Consider the following 25,022-nt stretch of genomic DNA (forward strand, 5'->3'; position numbering starts at 1 on the left):
TTTTCCTATGATGCAATTAAACAACTAAAATCTTGTAGGATTGAGATGACCATGCCATTCCAATCATATGTTTGTTCTATTCCCGCATTTTAGAATCCTGTGAAACAAAGAGGGCATTAGGCAATTGATTAGGTGCAACACACAGTTAGGTTGTTATAAAAATAACACACACGGATCATGTCATGCTTGTTAACACGTACGGTGGGTAGAATGCTAGCTACCGAAGGCAACACTACAACCTGTCTTCAACATGCTTAACACATCACCTATTCTTTTTCTTCTTCTTTTCAGAGTGTATATATATAGAATCTTAACATGTGTTCCTCTGAGCTCCAAACTACTACTCACCACAGTCCGCATCCAACGGACGACACAATACAAAATGAGGGGAAATAAAATAAAAATATCTAGAAAATTTGGAGAATAAGCTCCTTGCATCTTCTAACTAGTGAAATTTTATAAGTAAACATATGTGTGGTGATCTCAGCAAAAATAAATAAAGATATGTGCTAAAAAGGGCCTTTTAGAACACTGTTTATTTCTTTGCCTAGATTGCCACACATGTATTTTCATTGCCAAAATTAGAGTGCAATTAGAACATGAACATGTTTGCTGCGAAAAACAATTAGATTTTTTGTTAGTTTACTATATTTCTTCAATTCACTGTTCATACGGGTGTATATGAGTCTAAGCTCAAAATTTAATTTCTGACTGTAGTCTCATTTTACCGCTCCAACTATCTCAAAACCAATGAACAATAATAGACTGTAGGCACATTTCTTCACATAAATAACCCCCTTCTCGGAATTAACCGTAGATACACACATTTCAGCTACAATTAATTCCAAACGGAGGTTATATTGCATTTTTTGCCGCAACAAGATAAATCAACTGACCTCACAGCTACATGCACATAAGCACAAAACCATATAGTACTCTTTAAGTCACCTTACAAAAATCAAATAATCTCAAAACACTTAGGGACGGTGCATTAACTCTCACTTCGTTTATTGTTTCTTGACATATCAACCAATAAGAGATATGGGTCATGCATGCTTTCAATGACATATCAACCAAACATGACATGCAGTGGTTAGTTCATTACATGCAATTTTATTAATTAGCAAATAAACATTAAATTCTCGCGTTTTCTCCTTATTCTTGGTCACGGTGCACAACCTAAGATGACGGAGGGAGTACTACGAATTATTGTGAAGTATTGCAAACACCATTAAAGCGACTTTAGTCGGACACTGAGGCCCCTTCCAATGCATTGATGCTAAGGTGGGAGTGCTAAATGCATTAAAAAGCTTAGCAACTACTTTCCCCAATGCGTTGGTGCTTAACTTTTGTAGCTAAGCCTTCCTCATTTAATGTTTGAACACCAAAACACCTTCATGCATGGGCACTAATCTGCGCCGGCGCACCGGCCCAACCGTTCGGCCGGTCGCGTCAGGGCCGTTGGATTTGAGCCACGTGGGCCATTGGATCTGGTGGAAAAAAAGGGTTTGCCCCGCAGCTTCTTTTTCCTCTCGCTGGAATCACATCTCCCGCTCGGTGCGCGTATCCTCTCCCCTCCGGTGACTGACCTCGTCGCCAATCCCCACCCCCGTCGGCCGTCCTCTTCGCCGGTCCCCATCCTCGCCGGCCGTCCTCGTCCGCCGCCGAGCTCGCTCGAGTTTTGCAGCACCTCCCCGCTTGCATCTTGCGTGCTTCCTTCGGTTCCAGCTCCGGACACAATCATTGCAGTCCCCCGACAAAGCTGGTTCCAGCATCTCAGCGCCGCCGCCGGCGGCGGCCAATACCACCCCCTTCTCGCTGGATGCAGCTCCAAAACACGCCCTGGCCAGTTGCAGGTCCTGCCGATGCCGGTTCCAGCATTGCAACCGCTGCTTCCAACAAAACAAATCCCACAAATCACAGACTCTCCATCAAATTTGATTGTAGCAAAAGAAACAGCCGGTTCCAGCAACAAATTACTCCGGTTCCAGCAAAAATCCCACAAACATCAAAATCTAACAAATTTGATTGTAGCAAAAGAAACACCCGGCTCCAGCAAAAATTCCACTAACATCAAACTCCAACAAATTTGATTGTAGCAAAAGAAACAGCCGGTTCCAGCAACAAATTACTTTGGTTCCAGCAAAATTCCCACAAATCATAAACTCTAACAAATTTGATTGTAGCAAAAGAAACACCCGGTTCCAGCAACAAATTACTCTGGTTCCAGCAAAAAAATCCACAAACATCAAAATCCAACAAATTTGATTGTAGCAAAAGAAACAGCCGGTTCCAGCAACAATTTAGTCTGGTTCCAGCATAAATCCCACAAACATCAGATCCAACAAAAATTGATTGTAGCAAAAAGAACAGGAGGTTCCAGCAACAAAAAAGTCCCGTTCCAGCAAAAAACAACACGTTGCCGGAGAGCTCGCTGCCCACGCTCGCAGCACCCCCCGCATCGCCTCTCGTCGGCACCGCACGCACGCACAGCTGCCGTCGCCCGTCGCTCCATCACCTCGGGCATCCAGCCCCCTCTACTGACACGCGAAGCGGGAGAGTGGGTTGGGCACGGCTTGTAACGAGAGAAAAAGGATGAGTTCGCCGAAGAAAGCCGCCGACAGGATTGGTTGGGAAGCGCCTAGAAGCTTCGCGCGGGCGGGGCGCGGAGGTGGTGGTCATCGGTGGTGCCGCTAGCCGGAGGTGCGGTTTGAGGAGAAGAGAGATGCTCAGCTCACGAAGAAATGAATGGCGGGGAAACTTCGCGTGCGTACAGAGGATAGCGCTTCGCGTCCAAAAGGATAAGGCAGCGCGTGTCCAGCGTGCATGTGAGTCGCACGATCGAGAACGATCATGCGGCGCACGTTGGACCGGCCGAGTTGTTAGCCGGTCGACCGGCCGCAAACATTACCCTTCATGCATTGGTTGATAGTCATTTTGCATAGGTCCACGCGTTTAGCATCCTTTCCTTCTGGGGTCATCATAATGCTCTCTCTCCTCTTTAATTATTCTGCCACATCACTTTTTTGTCTATGTGGCATTCTGCCACATCACTTTTTTGTCTATGTGGCATCTTTAGCATCGGTACACCTTGAAGCATTGGGAGGGGCATGAAGTAGCTGAAAGGGAAAAGTCTAAAATAAACCTTGAACTTATAGACGAAAGTTAACTTGAACCCTGAACTCTCAATCCCTGAAATCAGCACACTGAACTCTCTGATCCCGGTCTATTTTGAACCTTGAGAGGATTTAGCTGGTATTCGCTGAATTGGGCCGGCCTTTTAGTAGTTGCTCGCGCTGCTCTGGTTTTCTTTATTTTTTTTAATTTTGTTTCTGTTTGTTTTTTCTTTCTTTTTTCATTCGTTTTATTTTGTATTTTCTTTAATGTACTTTGTTCTTTTTCTATTTTTCTTTATTCATTATACTTTTCTTTTTTTCTTCATATTGTTTTTCGCTTTTATTCTGTTTCTTTATTGGTAACTGGTTTTCTTTTTTATACAAGTCTAATTATTATCAGTACCCTATGCACATTTTTAGCGCAGACATAAAATGTCTTTTGGTACACTTTCGACATTTTCCAAATACATTACGTACATTTTTTAAAATACATGTTTTCCATTATTTTTTGAATACACAGTAATATTTTTCCAGATACACGTTATACATTTTCTTAACGACAATAAACATTTCATAAACTACATGGACATTTTAAAATTTGTATGCATTTTTTCAAACATTTTTAAAATTGTATGCATTTTTTTCAAACACATGTCACATATAGTCTTTTAAGGGTATGACACATTTTTCTACATCATGCAAACATTTATTTTACATTGTATATACTTTTTTAAAAATGTCGCAAGCACAGTTTTTGAATCACACGAATATTATTTTATGTTGTACATTTTTTATTGAAATGCCACATACATTTATCTAAACTCGTGATATTTTTTAGATGTCACAAACATTTTCTTTACACATTTGTTCAGGTTTCAATTTTTGTTCCCAGTTTTACAATTTTCAAAAAGTGTTCGCACTTTCAAATTTTCTTCAGGTTTCAAAAATATTTATGTTTCAAAAAGTGTTTGCTTTTTCAAAATTGATTGCTTTTTAAAAAAATTGTTGTTTTCTTAAAGTATTCAGGATTTTCAAAAAGTGCTCCCACTTTATAAAATGTCCGGACATTTCCAAAATTGTTTATGTTTTCTTAAATACATCGGGCCTTTATTATATTAGTTGTGCGTATTTTTGGCTAGCGGTATGAGCTCAATTCAGCCAGGTCCCAAGTTCGATTCAGCCCGAGACGTTTTTGTTACTTGGCGCTTTAATGAACAGAAGACTTTTTACGTCGCGCGCCTTAAGGAAAATAAAAAAAACTCCCTTCGTGCCTGATGGGCCGGCCCAGTTGAGTGCACATCCAACAATCCCGGGATTTAACATGCCACGTCGACAATCCCTGTTTGGAAACTCACTCAAAGTTGGAAATAGACCGGGATCTGAGAGTTCGGTGTGCTGATTTCCGGAATTTGAAGTTTGGGGTTCGATTTAGCTTTCGTCTACAAGTTCAAGGTTTATTTTAGACTTTTTTTCCTAGCTGAAATAAAGCAAATGTCAGGCAGCTTGAGGAAGTGCACGGTCACGAGGCTACAGAATTAATGGAGGAGTACGCGGCATATCACACAACAGAATACGCACTTGCACCTCGGTGCACAACCGCACATACACAGGAGCTGAAGTTATTTCCGCAATCATGCGCGTCCGTATCGTCCCGTCACCGCCAATTGATTTGATTACGAGTGATCCTTGATGACGTCACAGTAGGTCCCCTGCAGCTCAACCACCAGCTTCAGCAACGCGACACGTGAGGTGCCACCGTCGCTCACCGCTGACCTCGCCGCCTTCTGAGCCCAGGCCGCTTTCGCTCGCATTTTCTGCCCGTCCGCGTCGCCGGCGTCCATCAGCCTCCTTACCTTGCGCTCCACCTCCGCCCTGTCCACCACGGCTCCCACGCCTCCGGCGGCCGTTATCCTGACCCCGGCGCCGATGATGTGCGTGACGTGGTGCGCGTTCAGGTGCTGCTCGGCCATCTGTGGCCACGCCAGGACGGGCTTCCCCGCCGCCAGGCTCTCCATCACCGAGTTCCACCCGCAGTGGCTCACGAACCCTCCCACCGCGGGGTGAGCTAGCACACTCCTCTGGGGGATCCACCCGCGGACGATCCTTCCGTGCGGCCCCGCGTCCACCGGCGGCGACCACGTGCCGGACCGGACGGCCCAGAGGAAGGGGTGGCCGGACTGCACCAGCCCGCGCGCCAGCTCGTCGAGCTGCTCGTCGGAGACATGGGCCTGCGTGCCGAACGACACGTAGATCACCGACTCCGACCGCTCCGCCATCTCGTCGAGCCAGGCGAGGCACCCCTCGGGGTCCTGCTCCCCCACGCGCTCCGGCACGTCGCCGGCGGCGAGAAACAGAGGGCCTACCAGCCAGGCTCGCGCGTCCGGCTGGTAGAACGAGATGAAGGCCGATACGTAGTCCTCATCCAACATGGCGAAGCTGTTGACCAGGACGCCCCAGCTGCGCGCGTCGGACTCGCCGATGTCATCGATAAGGAACCGAGTCACTGGATCCTCGGCGTCCCTGATCTTGGCGATCGTGTCCGGGACATCCGCCGCCGTGATCCTTACGTGTTCCGGCATACGGGACAAGTGGAAACTGGCGCCGGACGGCGGCGGGCTCGTGATGAGCGACTTGCAGGCTGCCATCGAGAAGCAGGACATGCCGTGGAACACGATGCGGCGGACGCCTGCGTCGGCCGCGACGCGGTGCGTGAACCCGAGGAAGAAGTCGGAGACGAGCACGAGCGGCGGGGCCGGGAGCGACGCCATGAGCTCCGCGAAGGGCTCCCGCAGGAGCGCCGTGGCGCGCAGGAACGTCGGGTAGAGGTCCGGGCCAGGCAGGGTGTCCGTGGACTCCACGCCGGATGGTAGCGGCGGCAGCGACGGGAACGGGAGAACGGCGAGGCGCACCGACGCCGGGAGGCGGCTGCGGGCGAAGGCGAGGTTGGCGGGCGTGACGACCACGGTGATGCGGAGGTTCTTTTGGTGCTCGGTGAGCGCCGTGGCGAAGTGAAGCAGTGGGAGGGTGTGGCCCTTGGCCATGAACGGGAACACGACCACGTGGTCGCGGCCGGCCTGGTTGCCCGTGCCGTTCGCGGCATGGGTGGGCGCAGCGGCACCGTCGGTGGTGGCGGTGATGGCCATGGCAGGGCGTTGCCGCGTATGGTTTGGTTCTGACTTGTGAAGGGTGAAGTCTATGGTGAGGTGTTGAGCTCCTATATATAAGAGAAACACAATGCTCGGATCGTCTGTATCCTTTTGTGCTATACTACTATATATTTTTAGATATGCGGAATCAATGCTCTTCTGGAAATGATATCTGTATTATTGCAGACACTTTATTTTTCCAAGTTCAGTTTCGGTGCATACACTTGTCAGGTGGTCTGAATTCAATTATACAATCTTGTCAATATACAGCGTCTTAGAGGTCGGAAAGTTAAGGTTGAGCGCACCTGTCTATCCAGCTATCTCAAATTTTCAGAAATCGCGTAACAGCAACGGTTCATTGCCAGAGTGCTACCGGTTCGTTATGGCAATAGCAACGTCGTTATCGAATAGCAATGCTTCATTACCAGAGTACTAGTGTTGCAATAGAGTCAATTTCAGTTCGCATGGGGCCAGTTTCTTCCTGCCACCCTACCCATTGCTTCTTTTCATGGCTCTGTGCAAGTGTGCATGATGAGACAATGCACTTCTCTTTGCGTACACCTTTCACGTAGGAGTTAATTATACACCTACAATACATGAATTTGCGTGGTGGGTACAGATTCATACACAAAGTTGAAAAATGATACAAACGGACCACTGAAGTATAATTTGGGGTATATGCAACTGAACGGCCATCTTCGCGAGAATCAAAATGCTTCAACTGGCTCTATTGTCCAAAGCTGAGCAAAGATCATCGCCTGGCACCTCATGAGAGACAGACACCTAGGCCAGGATGATCGATGTCTGCTCACGCTGCCAAACTCACACCAATTCTTGAGTGCATATGTTTGCAATACACCCAATTTCTCGATTTGGACTGACGCCTATAATAAATGTTAAAAATATAGTTAGTAACTTGACTCTTTGGGCCTATCGGCTGCTAAAACCCCGATTGTAAGGTGGTCACCACGTCTTCGTGTGACTATTTCTTCTTGTGTTTAACCTCGCCTATATAATCTTTTTGCAGTTTGGCTAATGATATTTAAGTAGCAAAACTCCCACTTCAAAAAATACTGCCCCCTTTCAAGTAAGCACAACATAGTATATTTCAGAAACATATATATACTTGGGGGATGCTAACACTTTTCATTATTTTTTGCCATAAACATGTATATGTAGCAAATTATTTTTCCAAAATGTCTCCATTTTGGATCCGTAAAAATAATGGCAAAGACTAGTAGTCTTATCCTATACACCTAAATAGTTTATCCCCAGTACTTCTATTATCTTAACATGCACCGATGCCGCATCATCAAAGGCCCATCACAACATGCATGAGAATTATTTTTTCATTATTAGTAGATCTTCACTAATTCTATTTTATTTTAACATGCACACATGTCACTTCATCAAAGACCCACCCAACATGCATGGGAAAAATTTCAATGATTATACTACTATCTATATTCAATAAATATTTTCAACTACACAAAAATCCAATGCAATTTATAATATGTATTTTTTGTTTTTTCATATATTATTAATTCAGGTGTTTCATATAACCAAATCTTATTGAAATATATTGCAACATATTCCCGCCGCAACACGCGGGGTATCATCTACTATACCCAAATAGTTCATCTCCACTACCTCTATTATCTTAACATGCACACATGTCACCTAATCAAAGGCCCACCATAACATGCATGAGAAAAAAGTTTTCATTATTAGTTGATCCCGTGCACACATCTAATCTCAACACACATGCCACCTTATCAAAGGTCCACTCAACATGCATGCACAAAAGTTTTTCATTATATTATGTCACTTATGTACAAATATTTTTTGACTACACAATAATCAAATATAATATATAATATTTAGTTTTAGTTCATATATTGTTAACTCAACTATGCATGTTTCATGCAATCAAATCAATGAAATATATTGCGGTAGATTGCTGCAGCAATGCGTGGGGTATTCTCTAGTTAGCATAACAAGTATGCAAGGGGGGAAGTTGTACAATTCACGGAGGAAATCTTGGCACAGATTTTTCATGGTAGTTATAGATAGAACAATCTTTATGTTGCTTGACAAATTTCCTAAAAATTCACACGTGCACGTGACCAAGTATTGTATGTAAACTTCATTTGTGGTGCAAAAGACGTGCATTCCATTCCCCTATCTAAAAATGTCCACCAAAAGGGACTTGGACTTTTGGAACATGGTTCTATGGGAACCCCTTATGACTAGCAAATTAAAAAGAACTACGGAAAATTAAGAAAATCTGTTTTTTTGGTAACATATGTAATCCATCGGTATACTCGCATATGAAGTTTCACGAAAAATGGCGTCCACGGTATTCTGGAAAAAATGACAACATTGAAGCTAAAAAAGCACGGTTTGAATGAATAGTAAGATCCCAGTTGTATTTTCTTTACTAAGAATACCACGAGTGTCATTCCGTCACGAAACATCACACGTGAGTAGAATGGTTGACCAAGTTTGGTACCCCCAAAATTCAGATTTTTTTTAATTTTTCTATTAGTTTCCCTGATTTTCCTATTCATGTGGGTATGTGTGGTGATTCACTTTTGTATTTTCAACAAAAAAATTTATTATTCTATCTAAGTAATAGTCTTTTATTGTGAAAAACGCATACAAATACTACCTTCATCCCAAAATAAGTGACTCAACTTTGTGCCAAGTTAGTACAAAGTTGAGTCACTTATTTTGGGACGGAGGAAATATATTTTTCCACAGAAATTTGGAGGCACATACTATAGGACCATAGGTACATGACTGCAAATTTTCATTATTTTTTGAAGCTTACCCGAACACCTTTTAAATTTTCTTAAAGTAAAAGGTGGAAGCGAGCTGGTAGCGCAAAATCCACTATTTTAATTACAAACTCATCTTACATAAGTATGTTGGCAAAAAAAAATACAGGACTGTGAAATATCTTACGAAAGGGTTACTTATGTTGTTCAACATTCAACTAACAGTTTAAGAAGCGACATGGCACACTGATATTTTTTTTTTCTAATGCCACACCAGGACAAAACAACACGAATGTCAACGAACAAGTTGCTCAATGGATAGAGGAGATACGTGTGGTTACATCCAAAACCGAGCCGGGAGCATCCGGACATGAAAAGAAAAACCAACTGTATTTGTGCACACAGCCTATTGATTAAGGGCGCTGCTAGGCATAAGACGACTGATTTCAGGAGAAAATCAGTCGGCTCGTCAGCCGTTCGATCCCCACAGACGTTGGATTGGTCTTTCTTACACAGCGCATGCCGCAGCTTCGTCCTCCTCCTGTGGCAAAAATTCCCCACGCTCTTGATCCTCTTCCACACACACGGGAGCCCTGGCTACGGCGGCGAGCTCCGGCAAGACATCCCAACCAGGCTCGCAGTGCCATGTTCAGCCTTGTAGCAACGCCGCTACCGCCGGCACCAGAACCACCGCCGCGGGCGGCCGGGGAGCCGGCCCCTTGCAACACCCTCGGTGCCTCCCCTGCAGCACCGCCACCGCTCATGGCAGCACCGCCACCGGCGAAACTCCATTGTAGCACTGGTGGCCCTCCGGCGAAGCTCCATTGAAGCATTCGACGGCCTCGACGGAGCTTCATTGCAACGCCGACGACCGACCGGCGAAGCTCCATTGGCAGCGACGGGTGCTGCGACGTAGCGCATGGTGAAGATGGCGGAAGTTGAGAATCTAATATGCAGCGCCGGCCATGGCGGATGCTGCGGTGCAACGTTGGCAGCGATGGGTGCTGCGACGCAGCACGACGTCCATGGCAGAAACTCCCAGACAGCGCGCGACGACGGCGAAAGCTGCGATGCAGCACCGGCGGCCATGGAGGATGCTCCGAAGAAACGTTGCCGGAGACAGGTGGTGCGACGCAGCGCGAAATGCAGCACGGGATGTGCGCGGTGCAGCGCCGTCGCCTACGGCGGGTGCTGCGATGCAGCTCGACGGCGACGGGAGCTGCGGTGCAAGGCAACGGCGGATTGCAACGGCAATGGATGACGAAGGGAATGAGATGCGTGTGTGGTCGAGATGTTTCGACCAGAGGAAGCAGGAAGAGGCTAAGAGCAACGTGGGTCCCATAAAGGACACGTGGAAGGCGCATGAGGCGGCTTGAAGGAGACGTGGGATCAGTCGATTTAAAAGGAGTGTTTTCCATTGATTAATTGCATCTGTGTTGTGACATCAAATCCCTGTAGGCTATGGCGACTCTTTAGCCCCCCTATGTGGCTGTCTCTGCTCAATTTAGCTACTTTTCAGTCAGCTGAGTTTTCACTTTTGCGTCAGTCAATTTCTTGTCCGTTGGATAGTGCTATGGGATGCGTCATATTTCAGTTTATTCCCGTTTTAGATTTGGGCCAAGTAGTATCGACTAACCCGTCAGTCAAATCGATTTCTGCTCGGCTCGTGCTCCTCGCGGGGCGCCCGTTAAGCTGCCCGACCCGTTTGGATGGAACGCAGACCGTCGCTGTTCTTCTCGTCTTACCCCTTCCTCCTTGGTTTCTGTCAGTCACTTCCCCCTCCCCCTCTCCGCCCCAGTCTCTCTTGGTCTCTGTCTTCTCCTCTTCCTGCCCCAAGCTAGGGTTCGTGGAGTTTCTTGCTAGATCTGCTCCCTCTGCGAATACTTCTTCTTTTGCTTTTTGTTTTTGCTGGATCTGCTCCCTCTGCGAATACTACTTCTTTTGCTTTTTGTTTCTGCTAGATCTGCTCATTTTCACTTTGTTTGTGCTTACTAAGGTGCTTCTCTATGGTTCACTATGGTGTTTGCAGGATTTACCAATCGGGGGAGTTTCGTTGATGACGGATTGCCGTTGCTCCATCTCCTCTTTTTCAGGTATTCTTCCTTATTGAATCTTATTATTGTATTGTTTCTTGTACTAGTTAGAGGAGTCCTGTTAGTTTTTTTGTTTTTTATGCTTTACTTAGGGTTTTCTTGTTTTTTGTGTTTGATGTGCAGTGATTTGTTTTACTGTTTGGTTTTAGGGTTTGAACAGGTTGATTCAGTGAGTCTTGTATGTCTCTAAAGATTCAATCCTTTTTGTGCATATTGTTATTCTGATGCGGATTCTAGGTCATCTGCTTTCTAATAAATCTGCTTTCTAATAAACCTTTTAGGTTTGATTCTATTTACTTTATGCCTATTTTATGTTTGATAGTCAGTTTATTATGTTTTATGTTATATTAAGTGTGTGTCTGGTCACTATTGAGTCCAATTGATGTTTTTAGGTGTATTGCATTTTTCGTATATGTCCATGGTGTTGATACACTTTTGCTTTTTTGAGGTATCTGTGCAAGTTTAGATACATAGAGATGCAATTTGTTCAGATTTAGTCAAGATTATGGAGGTTCTTTATGTAATTTATCTTCTTTTAAGTTACCCATCTAGACTAGGAATTCATTTCTTTGAGATAGTTAGATTGTAAGCTTTTATATTTTTATAGTTAATGTAGGTTGTTCAACTTGTTTTATGCCCTGCTGGGTAATTACATAAAAAAATCCTTTTTATTTACCATGTGTTTCTTTTTTATTGTGTAGGCATGGTTTGCCCTGTTTGTCGTTGTCCAGGTGCTCCTTGCGTACCATTTCTGCGAGCGGATGAAGTCCCTGAAGTTTTCGATGTTGTCGTTGACGAGGATTGCTTCAGAAGGATGGTGAGTTGTCTTTATCTTTTCTTATATTTATCTCTTCTTTTTATTTATCAGTATGTGTGTATGTGTTTACTTAGGTATTGCTTTCCTTGATTGCTGATATGAAACCTATGTACCTTTTCATGTTGTCCCTGTGTGCTATGATCAACTCATGCAAGTATCGCTGTGTGCATGTTTTCATGTCTCATACAGTGAGGTAGTCTGCATTTTAATCTTTGATTTTTCTTGTATATATCATGAAGGTTCATATGAAAGTTGATGTTATGAACTGTGCGCAAGTTTAGTATCATGAACATGCAACTTTTTAATAACAGTCTTTGAATTGTACGAATTAGGTTTATGAACTAGGTTCCAGTTGATATTGATGATTGCATGTTAGTACAGTTAAAATTTTGCGTAGGTTGAAATACTTTGCACATATTTATCTTTGTTCTCTATTAAATATTAATGTTGCTGTTGTAAAATGTGTGCAGGCTTAGTATCATGAACCTGCAATTATTTATTTATTTTTTGAATTTTTGAAGTATGTGTTTGTTGTAGTTATAGCTGTACTGTTTTTTAAAATTCACTATTGATCAATTCATTCAAGATTAGTTATGCTTATAACAAATTTGTTGATTTGTTCTTGTTTTTATCCAGTGCATGCCCTGCAATGTGAGAGATTTCCCCATCTTTTTGTTGCTCTGTTTCAAACTCTGATTCATCACTCCTACTTGTGCCATTTGAATCTGTTGTTTCTGCATGATCAGGTCCTTGCAGTTCTCCCCGATTGCTTTGTGCTAATTCTTATTTTTGAGTGGTCAACAAGTCTTGCTCAACAACTGTATCAAAATTGTTCCAACTCTGCTCTAATAGCTGCAATTCTGAACGCTCATGATTTCCACCGAAATGACCACAACTCACTGTATTTTGTTCCAGGTAATCTTCCTCTGCATCACTTTCATTCTGTTCACTACTGAATTCTAGGTAATCTTCGTTTGGATCAGTTTCATTTTCATCACTGTTGCATTCAGAATTATAGTCATGTGCTTCATCTCCTTCATCATCTTCTTCTTCTTCAACCCGTTGGGTGCTTGTAATTGGATTTTGATGCTACAAATTAATTCATGTCAGGAAGTTGTACTATAATATTTAACTTATTGCAACTTGTACAATATAGGTTTTAGCAATAGCACATACCTAAGCATTTATGCTTGTTGTCAATAGCGAAGTGAAACTTGTTATAGGGATTGCCATGTTGTCACTCTGAGGATGACTCACCACAGTCATCTGTTGCATGAGTTCTGTGTACGATTGTACGGCTCCTTGAGGTGCTAGAAGCTCACTAATCATTTGAGAACTTTGCTTTCCATACTGAACGTCTAATAATTCCTGCATGAATAATTCAGAAATGTTTCAATACCGTGTATCCATTTTTGTTTGATTTTGTGCATTTTGGTTTACTATACTTCACCTCTTTACTTAATTCTTGGAGTTTTCTTGTGTAGTGTTGCTGTTCTTGTACCCCATAGCTTTGTCCAAGTAGTGCGCCCTATAATGAAAGTTTCAACAGAGGTTAGTTTCTTCGGTTCATATAATTATATAAAAATTTGAAATATAATAAACTAACCTCATGAGTTACATTAATTTAATTTCTAACCAACTGTACATGTTCATCCACTTCATCTGAATTTTTCAGCACCTGCACATTTTTTTAAACAAATTTATTTGTATTCTTTTTTTGCTTGAAAATGCCAGATTGGAAAGAAATGCCAGCTAGTAAATTTTTAACCTTTTATTTTGCTTACCGTGTTATCTTGTTGTATATCCATATTGTCTGTCTTTGTTGTCGATTATCTTGTGCAAATTTACGTGCCTGAAAATGCAAATTCAATATTGTTCATGAGCATGTTCCTGGAGCTGTCAAAAATAAGTTCAACCTCTATTGCTTGCTCGTAAATTATGAGAACTTTCATATACATATGTTTCATATGCAGATGTTTCATATCTAAAGTATGACAACTTCTTTTAGGCTTCCATGTTGTAGCATGATACCATAGTTTTACCAATGCTCTTTTATGTTGCTTCTAATTCCTAGGTTTAAAATGCTAGGTTCTAAATGTGTACTTTCTGATTTCTGGGAGGTGTTCTGCATAAACTGTAGTTCAACCACCTGGTGAAAATGCTAGGTTCTAAATGTGTACTTTCTGATTTCTGGGAGGTGTTCTGCATAAACTCTAGTTGAACCACCTGGTGAAAATGCTAGGTTCTAATTGTGTAGTTTCTGATTTCTGTGAGGTATTTCGCATAAACTGTAGTTCAACCACCTAGTGAAAATGCTAGATTATAATTGTGCTACTTTCTGATATCTGGGAGCTGTTTTGCATAAACTGTAGTTCAAACTGCTTCTAGTTCCTAGGTCGAAATGTAATGTTGCTTTATATGTATCTGTGCAAATTTTCCTTTATGTCCTTGCAAGTTCAGTTTGTTTTTCAAGTACATTCCAGTAAGTTCTTTCTTCATGAAACATTATAATGCATCTGATTATTTCAGTGAACCTAATGTTGTGGTTTCATGGTATTGTCAGGTCAACACATGAGATACAACAGGAATATGGACCCTATAATTAAAGGAAAAGGGGGTGTGTGGTCAGATTGTCATTTACCTTGCAATTACCAGAAGCAGCTTGTTCTCCAGGTTTCTTTCTCTTTTTTGCTTTTCCTTTAGACAGATCTGCGATTTGGGAATGCGATGAACACTCATCCATTTTTTATTGTTCTGGTGTTGTAGAAATAAGGGCGATCGGAGAAGAATCTGTTTCTAAGGAGGAAATTTTAGGACAAGATCTACATAGAGGTGACACGAATGCAACAAAAACTGAGGTCACCAGCAGCGTCCGTGGCGGCGGCTGGGAGGTAGGAGGTCGGGGAAGAAATAGGATGGAAGAAGACCTAGTGATCTCAGTGTTAGGTGGATCGTTTTGTTTTGAGCAGAGTGGGTTGCTTAGCGGGTCCAGGCCGGTTTTGCGTTTGGGCTTAACAAAAGGCAGAAACAGATAACATAATTTTCTTCAATCACACCTAAAAAAATCTTCAGTCTGTTTGCCTGTTGGGCTGATTTCGACTGACCTTAATTCTGGTTCAGTCAGTTTTCATTTGTTTCCTTTTGCATCGTTTGTTTCGTACCAATCAACTGACCACTTTTCTGGGTTAGTCGATTGATCCGTAGCCGCTCCCGTCTCTGCTCGTTGCCTTCTTTGAAGCATAGAGGATCGCAGCTACTCTCTTCATTTGAAAATACTTGTCGGAGAAATGAATGTATCTAGATGTATTTTAATTCTAGATACATCCATTTTCATCCATTTATGCGACAAGTAATTTCGGACGGAAGGAGTACTAGATAAGAAGCTAGCACACATTATATCATTTTTTTGGTACAGAGATTCATTACCTCAAAATCAGATGTGTAATATAATGGGATGATAACATAATTAAAGATGTCAATATCGGCTTTGCTAAATCTTGCATACGCATCAGATATATTTTTCTATAACACACGGAATGTGCAAATTTTTGTAATCATGTCAATCTGAAAAGAAAAAAAATCCATTCTGCCGTGTACCGCTCACAGTCTCCATTGCTTGAAGTGTTGTGTGGAAACACACAGAAAGCGGAATATACACTGCTAAATCTGCATACTTGGCCTAATTTTTTTTTGCATCATCCGCTCACCCATGAAGCTTGTGGTGTGGAAGGCCTGGCCCCCTTCCAAGGTCAATTTTTTCGCGTGATTGGCCATGAAAAACAGGGTATGGACTGTTGACCGTTTGGCCAACCAGGGGTGGCCTAATTGTGGGTTTTGTTCTCTTTGCAAGCGTGTGCAAGATTCCATCGACCACCTCCTCTTCAGATGCCGGTACACTACTAGACTTTGGAAAATGATAAAACATTGGCTCCAGCTCGAAAGCATCAACACTTCCACTTGGCACTTGGCATGATCAACCAAAGAGTGGTGGCAGGGGCGAATCTACGTGCATGCTTGTGGGGGCGAATGCCCCCACTCGTTTTTCGAGCCGACTAATACTAGGCCTAGTATATGGGGCGTTGCCCCTACTAAGCCCAAGTTATTTGCCCCCACTTCTTTATTTTCTGCTGTATGTTCAAAGCCCAGCAGCCCGTCTAGAGAGAATACAATCAGGCCTCGTGCATACAATTCGGTCAGGTGGTTCTTAATTCGCCTAAGAAAAGGTGGTTCTCAATCGCTGGAATAGAAACGTACATCGTTCAGATCTACGGGAGTTTCACACGCGTTTATGGCCTGTGTGACCGCCTTGACCAGCCGAAGCCGCCGCGCCGCCGACTGCGGCTGTAGGCTGCGCATACGTGACATCCCCCCGGCGATCAGCCTCGATCCGCGCTGCACACGCCGGCCGGCCGGCTCGCCATCCCCACTGAAGAAGCTGTACTGGTTAATCATTCAATCAAGGTAAGCCCTAAGTTTAGTTCTCTTACTAGTGTATCCTGATTTCCATGTTAAAAAAGGTAACGAACTGTATCAAATATCCATGTGTATAAATTATAGTGTACAAATTATTAATTAGATTGATTGAATCTAGCTTTCTACCAATAAGTTTGAGCATCTGGGAGTAGAATAAAATCTATAGTAAAATTTGGTCTTTTAACGTTCAACTATTTGATATTGACAGGCAAGCTAATGTACCAATTTTTCGCAAAATCCATGGCGTAATATGCCTGAAATAGTTGATCTGAACAAGCTTACTCAGGATCCATCGAAAAGGAAGATACTTACAGATTTTAGTGTCAAATAGCATGAGGAGATTTGGAAAAATCGTCGCTGGATGAAACGGAAGGAGGTAATGTGCTCAAGCTTATTTTTTTATCTATCAATGTTTACATTCCTTCTATATTTAAACATGTTTCCTTTCCCCGCAAATTGAAGGCTAAAAAGGAACGTAGGAACAAAAGAAATCGACATATTCATGTTTCACAATTTATTCTTTCCTAAGTGGTGGTTTACTTTTACTTTTGGCAATCAACTTGTCATAATTATGTGTGTGCTGACATTATCTTATAAAGAAATATATGATTTTGATTCTTATGGACTATATGTATGCTTGTGCGCTTGATTTTTAAAAGATTTAGGCACTAGTTTGTATACATGTTTCTGGAAAAAAATTGTGTACATCTTTGCCCCCTCTCGGTTTTCATCCTGGCTCCGCCCCTGAGTGGTGGATCGGGCTCTCCGACTCTACCATATCGAATATGAAGGCCATGGCTACCCTCTCCATGCTCACCTCTTAGACAATCTGGAATAAAAGGAACACTCACATCTCCCAACTCAAGAGTGCCCCACCGACGGTTCTACTAGCTAACATCAAGATTGAGGCTTAAACTTGGGTCACCGCGGGTGCAAAGAAGTTGAGATCCATCATGCCACGAGAGTAGGCCTTTTATAGCAGTGTCGTAACACGATGGGCGTTGTAACACAAACATTGAACTTCTTCTTTCCCTCTTAATTAATAAATGACGCGAGACTTTCAAAAAAAATGCTTGGAGTGGCATGTGCAGATTTATTTGTACTTCCTCTATAAAATAATAAAATAATATAAGACCATTTAGATCACTAAAATAGTGATCTGAAAATACGAACTAGTGGCTTACCAAGTTGACCGGTTTGGGATGTTTCTCAAAAAGTGAAAATTTAAGAGAATACGCAGAGAATGTGAGAAGAGCGCTGCTACACGCGACAAATTCTGGACGACTTTGGCGTGATGCAGCACATAGCACCGTTTAATCCTTCATCGTGCGGAGTTCGGCCGGCAACTGTCATGCTCACAGTAGTTTCGATGTGAGAATTCCCGCTAACCTGTTGTCGAGTTCTCTCTTTTTTTTTTTGCGGGGACCTGTTGTCGAGTTCGACAGCTCCAAGAACGAACTGGAACGCATCTCATGGAAAAGATAGTAAAAAAGAAAAGACGAACGCATTGGAAGAGGTTGATGTAGCTGATTTAAGTAATGCTTGTCAGGAACTCGAGATGCTAGCTCGAGAGTTGACATGCCGTCGCTCGTGGGCGGCTATGATAAGACAAATACTATGTTCAACAGTGGAAGGGTGAGCAAGATGTAACTAGGACAAACTAATCACAAGAGTCAGCAGAAATATAACATCTGTTGTACACAGTACGATGCTTGTGAGCAAGATGCAATTTGCACAAATTAATAGGGGAGTCAACGGGAGTATGTGCTAATCTGTTGTACTCCCTCCATTCCGAATTATTTGTCGCACGTATGAATGTATCTAGATGTATTTTAGTTTTAGATACATTCATTTCAGCGACGAGTAATTTAAAACGGAGGGAGTACATATGATGCTCCATCACGGACATCGTGTGAATTATTAGCAACCACTGGACATCATCTCTCTATCATTTTAATACAGTACTCCCTCTGTAACCTTTTATAAGATGTTTCTAGAGTCCCTGTCAGTGTTAAAACTGTCTTACATTACGTCACCGAAGGGGTACTTATCATTTTTGTTATTGTTCAGTGCCTGTTTTTCTTTTTTCTTCTGTCGGTTTTCTTTCTGCTGGTTTGACCTTGATGTTAAACCGGGGAGAGGACACGCGCCGGGCGGCCGGGGGCAGGTAGTTAACAAATCCTGAGTTCACTGATTAATTACAGCCTCCTTTCTTTAGGCGACTGATTAATTACAGCTAGTTCAATCTGTGTGCGTTTGTGTGTGCACGGGCCACGTGCGTGTGTATGCGTGTGTGTATGGACATGGGAATACAATTTACTTTAAAGCTTACAAATCTTATATACTTCCTCTGTAAATAAATATAAAATCTTTCTCAAAAGATAAATGCCACAAATGTGGCACGAAGCACGCTGACCCTGACATTTTTTAAACTAAAGTTGTCATTAAAAAAACAAACACACAAAAAAACTGGAACTTGTCATCCAAAAAGAATTGCACAACTAAAATTGTCATCCTCACGTCACTAAATTTGCCATTAAAAATATTCAGAGTTGCATATATTCGTGTAATGCGTGTGACACTAGTGTTCAAATCTTTTAGATCACTAAAGCAGTTGGTCATCACTATCTTAGTTATCTCAACATGCACACATATCATCTCACCAAACATGCCACATCATCATCCCATTAATTGTTTCTTTTAACATGTATGAAAAATGTTACTCCCTCCGTTCCTAAATATAAATCTTTTTAGAAACTTCAATAAAGACTACATACAGATTTATATAGACATATTTTAGAGTGAAGATCCATTCATTTTACTTCGTATGTAGTCCTCATTGGAATCTCTAAAAAGACTTATATTTACGAATGAAGGTGTATTTATATTTTCTCTCAACATACACACGTCTTAACTCTCCACACATGCCACATCATCAGTCACACTAATTATATTTCTCTCGACATGCATGAGAAATGCTACTTATATTCTACATATATTCACAACTACTCCCTCCGTCGTAAAATATGTGTCGTTGATTTAGTACTAAATCAACGACATTTATTTTGGAACGAAGGGAGTATGTACTAATTAAATACAATTTATCATATCTGTTTTAAATTTCATCAAAAAATATTGCAAGAAATCTCCGCAACAACGCGCGGGGTAATTATCTACTCCCTCCGTTCCTAAATATTTGTTTTTCTAGAGATTTCAACAAATTACTACATACGGAGCAAAATGAATGAATCTACACTCTAAAATATATCTATATACATTCGTATGTGGTAGTCCATTTGAAATCTTAAAAAAAACAAATATTTAAGAACAGAAGGAGTAGTTAAAAGTAAATAACGTGCTACCAGGAAGAAGATAGCCACGGTTCTGGACGCAGTCACGCAGCAGCATTGCCCAATGCACATTACCTAGTGCTGCTAGGTAATAATAGCTAGTTCAATCCTACGGCCGTGCTGGGCTGCTATAGCTATCGTGCTGACGCATTACATAGTGCAAAGGTATGCACATTGTATCGATATTCTCTGATTCCAATATACTACATGCTGATGCATACCAAGGGTTTACGAAATTGCTTTACAAACGACACTTCCCGCACGATCAGCGAACGACGCGTGGACTGGACACTCGCTGTCGATGACACGCGCTATCCAAACCTCGCCGTCGTCCTGATCCACACGTGATCACTGATTTGACTTCGTGTCTTCATCCTACAGCATATGACCATCACAGTCCGTTCCGGCAGTCCCTTGATCAGCGTGCCCATCCAAAAACATCATTTTAATGTATATGCTTACTAAAGTAGTGATCTAAAACTTTATGAAGGACAAACCAACCATTTGGCTGCCACCTAGGCTAAAATGCTAACATTTTCTGAGAAAAGGCCAACATGTCAATTGGGCCGCTACCATGCTATAGTAATAAAAAATTAATATTTGTTAAATGCATGGTCAACATTTTTATACACATTTTAAACATTTTGTAATTGCTTGATTAACATTTTTCAAATACAAGATTAATATTTTTGAAATACATGATCAATATTTTGTCTATACACATTTTAGCATTTTCAAATTCTTGATTAACATTTTTCAAATATAAGATTAACATTTTTTAATACATGGTCAATAATTTTTCAATATGCATTTAACTTTTTCAAATGCTTGATTAAGATTTTTCAAATACTATTTTAACATTTTTTTTCAAATGCTTGATTATCATTTTCTAAGACATGATCAACTTTTTCACACACATTATATGCAAGATTTTTTTTGTTTTTCTTTGGTTCCTTATCAGTTTTCACTGTTTTCCATTCTTTTTGCACTTCTTTCTCCGGTTTCTTTTTTGTTTTCTATTTTATTTGGTTTCTTTTCCTTCTGTTTCAGTTTCCATTGTTTCTTTTTTATTTCTTTGTTCCTTTTGGGTCTCATTCTACATTTTTTGTATACATCAAGAACATTTTTGTAAATTCGCCTACATTGTCTCAACATATCCGGTCCCAAGCCCGGATAAAGGAGAAGGGTTGTGATAGGCTTGGCGAGCCAACGTAAAAACTCAACCACTCTTATGGAGATGACACCCAAAAGATTTTCGTTGGGGCACCACATAGGAACCCGGGTGTGGTGTCAAATGGGCAAGGGCCGGTCCGTCACCCTCCCGGTGGCGCGCCGTATCTTGATATGGATACGGTGTCAAATGAGCGAGGATCTGGTCGTCGCATCCTTAGTGGCGCGCTACATCGGCGCCCGGATGTAGTGGAAAATGAGCAAGGGTCTTCGCATTTGATTTGACGAGTGCGAAGGGTAAGGAAGCTAGCCAAGCCTAGGAGGATTCTCTTAGGTAGCTGGAACGTAGGGTCTCTGACAGGGAAGCTTCGTAAACTAGTTGATGCAGCGGTGAGAAGAGGTGTTGATATCCTTTGCGTCCAAGAAAACAAATTGAGGGGTCAAAAAGCGAAGGAGGTGGAGGATACCGGCTTCAAGCTGTGGTACACGGGGACGGCTACAAACAGAAATGACGTAGGCATCTTGATCAACCAGAGCCTTAAGTATGGAGTGGTAGACGTCAAGAGATGTGGGGACTGGATTATCCTGGTCAAGCTGGTAGTTGGGGACTTAGTTGTCAATGTTGTCAGCGCGTATGCACCGCAAGTAGGCCACAATGAGAACACTAAGAGGGAGTTCTAGGAAGGCCCGGAGGACATGGTTAGAGCAACTCTAGCAGACCCCACAAAAATACGACCCGCAAAACGTGTTTGCGGGTTCACGAAGATCGCTTTTGCGGGTCAAAAACATACGCGGCCGAGCAGAACCCGTATCTAAACCTGCATAATTTGAAAAAATACTTTCGCGGGAGAAATTGCACAAACATAGTTCATCACATACTACATTGTTCATCGCATACTACATAGTTCATCACAAACTACAAGCATAGTTATACTACATACTACGTTAAACTAGTACTAGGGGGTCGGATCTGACGGCGGCGAGGTCGCGGAAACTGGACGACACCGTGGAGGAGCCGGACGCTCAATCCTCCTCGCCGGAGCTGCAGAGATCGACGTACTTCTTCGCCTGCTAAGCGTGGATGCGGCGCCACTCGTCAGCCTTCTCGTTGGCGGCGACGTTGTTGGCGACCGCCTGCCGCCACTCGAGGGCTTCGAGCTCCTCGGCGTGGCGCCGGAGCTCCTCCTCCTCGCGCACGCTCCACTCGGCGATGACGGCAGCGACGGCGTCGAACTCCGCAGCATTGTCCTCGGGCCCGACGACTCCGCGGCGGCCGAGCGGAGCGGGCTCTTCGGGCTCCTCCTTCACCGGCCGAGCGAACGGCTCCGGCTCCTCCTCCTCGTCTGACCACTTGCTCTTCACGGGGAGGAAGCCCACGGCGGAGGAGGAGGATCCGGCGTACGAAGAACGCGCGGAGGAGAACGACGCGCGCCGGCGGTCGTACTCCACCGTCTCGCGGCGGTCGAAGCTCGCCGGCGGCGAAAGCCCGCGGTTGGTCCACTTCCGAGCGCCGCGCTTCCTCGCGCCGTCGGACCGGACGCGCCGCTCGCACTCCGGGTCCCTCTCACGGCCGGATCTGCTGCCGGAGCCGCGTCCGGAGCTCCACATTCAGCCCCACATGGCGGCTGGAGGCGGGGCGGAGGGTCGCCGACGGCGAGAAATTGGGAGAGGAGAAAGGGGAATCAGGTGGCTCGCGGCGGCGGGGGGATAGGGTTTGGACCCGCACTTATAGTGCTCGGGGCGTGCGGTTTGCGGGCTGCGGTAAAAAAAATTGCGGGCCGGGCGAGTATGCGGGCTCTGTTCTGGCCGGAAAATTGGCCCGAGCCCGCATACTCGCCGGAATTTTTGCGGGCCGGGCATTTTGCGCGGTCTGCTAGAGTTGCTCTTAGGAGTGTACCGATTGGCGAGAATCTCTTCATAGCAGGAGACCTCAATGGCCACGTGGGTACATCTAACACATGTTTTGAAGCGCTGCATGGGGGCTTTGGCTATGGCATCAGGAATCAAGAAGGAGAAGATATCTTAAGCTTTGCTCTAGCCTAAGACATGATCGTAGCTGACATCCTCTTTAAAAAGAGAGAATCAAATTTGGTGACTTTTAGTAGTAGCCAACACTCTAGCCAGATTAATTTCATCCTCTCGAGAAGAGAAGATAGGCGTGTGTGCCTAGATTGTAAGGTGATACCTAGAGAGAGTGTTGTCCCTCAACATAAGCTGATGGTTGATGACTTCCGCTTTCAGATTCATGTCCAGCGGGATAAGCATGTCAAAGTCACTAGAACGAAGTGGTGGAAACTCAAGGGGGAGGTAGCTCAGGCGTTTAAGGAGAGGGTCATTAAGGAGGGCCCTTAGGAGGAAGGAGGGAATGTGGACAATGTGTGGATGAAGATGGTGACTTGCATTCGTAAGGTGGCCTTGGAGGAGTTTGCAGTGTATAGGGGAAGGAGAAGCGAAGTTAAGGATACCTGGTGGAGGAATGATGATGTCCAGAAGGCGATTAAGGCGAAGAAAGATTGTTTCAGACGCCTATACCTGGATAGGAGTGCAGACAACATAGAGAAGTACAAGATGGAGAAGAAGGCCGCAAAGTGAGCTGTCAGTGAAACAAGGGGTCGGGCATATGAGGACCTCTACCAACAGTCAGGCACAAAGAAAGGCGAAAGGGACATCTATAAGATGGCCAATATCCGCAAGAGGAAGGCGAGGAATGTTGTCCAAGTCAAATCCATCAAGGACGGAGCAGACCAACTCCTAATGAAGGACAAGGAGATTAAGCATAGATGGCGATAGTACTTCGACAAGCTGTTCAATGGGGAGAATGAGAGTTCTACCATTGAATTGGACGACTCCTTTGATGATACCAGCATGCGTTTTGTGTGGCGAATCCAGGAGTCCGAGGTCAAGGAGGCTTTAAAAAGGATGAAATGAGGCAAGGTAATGGGCCCTGATTGTATCCCCATTGAGGTGCGGAAAGGCCTCAGGGACATAGCGATAGTATGGCTAACCAAGCTTTTTAACCTCATTTTTTGGGGAAACAAGATGCCAGAAGAATGGAGACAGAGTATATTAGTACCAATTCTCAAGAACAAGGGGGATGTTCAAAGTTGTACTAATTTCCGTGGAATTAAGCTGATGAGCCATACAATGAAGCTATGGGAGAGAGTCATTGAGCACCGCTTAAGAAGAATGACAAGCGTGACCAAAAATCAGTTTTTCATGCCTGGGAGGTCGACTGTGGAAGCCATTTTCTTGGTACGATAAATTATGGAGAGATACAAGTAGCAAAAGAAGGACTTGCATATGGTGTTCATTGACTTGGAGAAGGCCTATGATAAGATACCGCGGAATGTCATGTGGTGCGCCTTGGAGAAACACAAAGTCCCAGCAAAGTACGTTACCCTCATCAAGGATATGTACGATAATGTTGTGACAAGTGTTCGAACAAGTGATGTCGACACTGATGACTTTCCGATTAAGATAGGACTGCATCAGGGGTCAGCTTTGAGCCCTTATCTTCTTCCCTTGGTGATGGATGAGGTCACAAGGGATATACAAGAAGATATCCCATGGTGTATGCTCTTTGCGGATGATGTGGTGCTAGTTGACGATAGTCGGACGGGGTTAAATAGGAAGTTAGAGTTATGGAGATAAATCTTGTAATCGAAAGGGTTTAGGCTTACTAGAACTAAAACTGAGTACATGATGTGCGGTTTCAGTACTACTAGGCGCGAGGAGGAGGAGGTTAAGCTTGATGGGTGATACGTCTCCGCCGTATCTACTTTTCCAAACTCTTTTGCCCTTGTTTTGGACTCTAACTTGCATGATTTGAATGGAACTAACCCGACCTAACGCTGTTTTCAGCAGAATTGCCATGGTGTTATTTTTGTGCAGAGTAAAAAGTTCTCGGAATGACCTGAAACTTCACGGAGATAACTTTTGGAATTAATAAAAATTATTGCCGAAAGAATCAACCGAAGGGGGCCTGTCGTGGTTCTAAGACTGACAGTAGAATGGGGGTAGGTATGAAGAGGCAAGATCCCAGCTATGGTGAGATTGTACACACAAGGTTTACGAGTT

General features: G+C 43.4%; 2 protein-coding genes and 1 long non-coding RNA gene across 14 annotated transcripts; 1 reads left to right on the forward strand and 2 right to left on the reverse strand.

The window, feature by feature from the left end:
- Positions 1–4,496: 4,496 nt before the first annotated feature.
- Positions 4,497–6,298, reverse strand: LOC123166344 (scopoletin glucosyltransferase-like). Its single transcript, XM_044584131.1, has one exon. The coding sequence runs from the start codon at positions 6,257–6,259 to the stop codon at positions 4,790–4,792; it is 1,470 nt and encodes a 489-aa protein (XP_044440066.1). The 5' UTR covers positions 6,260–6,298; the 3' UTR covers positions 4,497–4,789.
- Positions 6,299–10,515: 4,217 nt separating this feature from the next.
- On the forward strand, positions 10,516–15,026 carry LOC123164341 (uncharacterized). 12 transcript variants are annotated; one of them, XR_006482323.1, is made up of 8 exons: positions 10,528–10,884; positions 11,072–11,135; positions 11,837–11,952; positions 12,589–12,698; positions 12,868–12,915; positions 13,437–13,503; positions 14,516–14,625; positions 14,719–15,026. XR_006482323.1 is itself a non-coding variant. In XM_044581770.1 (6 exons), the coding sequence occupies exons 2-6, from the start codon at positions 11,099–11,101 to the stop codon at positions 14,722–14,724; spliced, it is 438 nt and encodes a 145-aa protein (XP_044437705.1). In that variant the 5' UTR covers positions 10,572–10,884; positions 11,072–11,098; the 3' UTR covers positions 14,725–15,026. The 12 variants fall into 12 exon arrangements, 4 of the variants coding, with proteins under 4 accessions (XP_044437703.1, XP_044437702.1, XP_044437705.1 ...); XR_006482322.1 differs by having other exon boundaries at positions 10,520–10,884; positions 11,837–12,698; XR_006482321.1 differs by lacking the exon at positions 12,589–12,698 and having other exon boundaries at positions 10,560–10,884.
- Positions 12,832–13,477, reverse strand: LOC123164343 (uncharacterized). Its single transcript, XR_006482326.1, has 3 exons — positions 13,403–13,477; positions 13,129–13,320; positions 12,832–13,041 (listed from the first exon to the last, which is right to left on the reverse strand). It is a non-coding gene; the product is annotated as an uncharacterized lncRNA (long non-coding RNA).
- Positions 15,027–25,022: the final 9,996 nt, after the last annotated feature.

Source organism: Triticum aestivum, chromosome 7D (assembly GCF_018294505.1).
Source record: "Triticum aestivum cultivar Chinese Spring chromosome 7D, IWGSC CS RefSeq v2.1, whole genome shotgun sequence".
Classification (NCBI taxonomy): domain Eukaryota; kingdom Viridiplantae; phylum Streptophyta; class Magnoliopsida; order Poales; family Poaceae; genus Triticum; species Triticum aestivum.

What these genes read in the sequence shown, in the direction of transcription:
- LOC123166344 (XM_044584131.1), bottom strand. Translation starts at nt 6,259, where the DNA reads ATGGCCATCACCGCCACCACCGACGGTGCCGCTGCGCCCACCCATGCC.
- LOC123164341 (XM_044581767.1), top strand. Translation starts at nt 10,616, where the DNA reads ATGGGATGCGTCATATTTCAGTTTATTCCCGTTTTAGATTTGGGCCAA. An exon ending in CTCCATCTCCTCTTTTTCAG is followed by an intron (nt 11,136 to 11,836) that starts GTATTCTTCCTT and finishes TTTATTGTGTAG; the next exon opens with GCATGGTTTGCCCTGTTTGT. An exon ending in AGGATTGCTTCAGAAGGATG is followed by an intron (nt 11,953 to 12,698) that starts GTGAGTTGTCTT and finishes CTGCATGATCAG; the next exon opens with GTCCTTGCAGTTCTCCCCGA.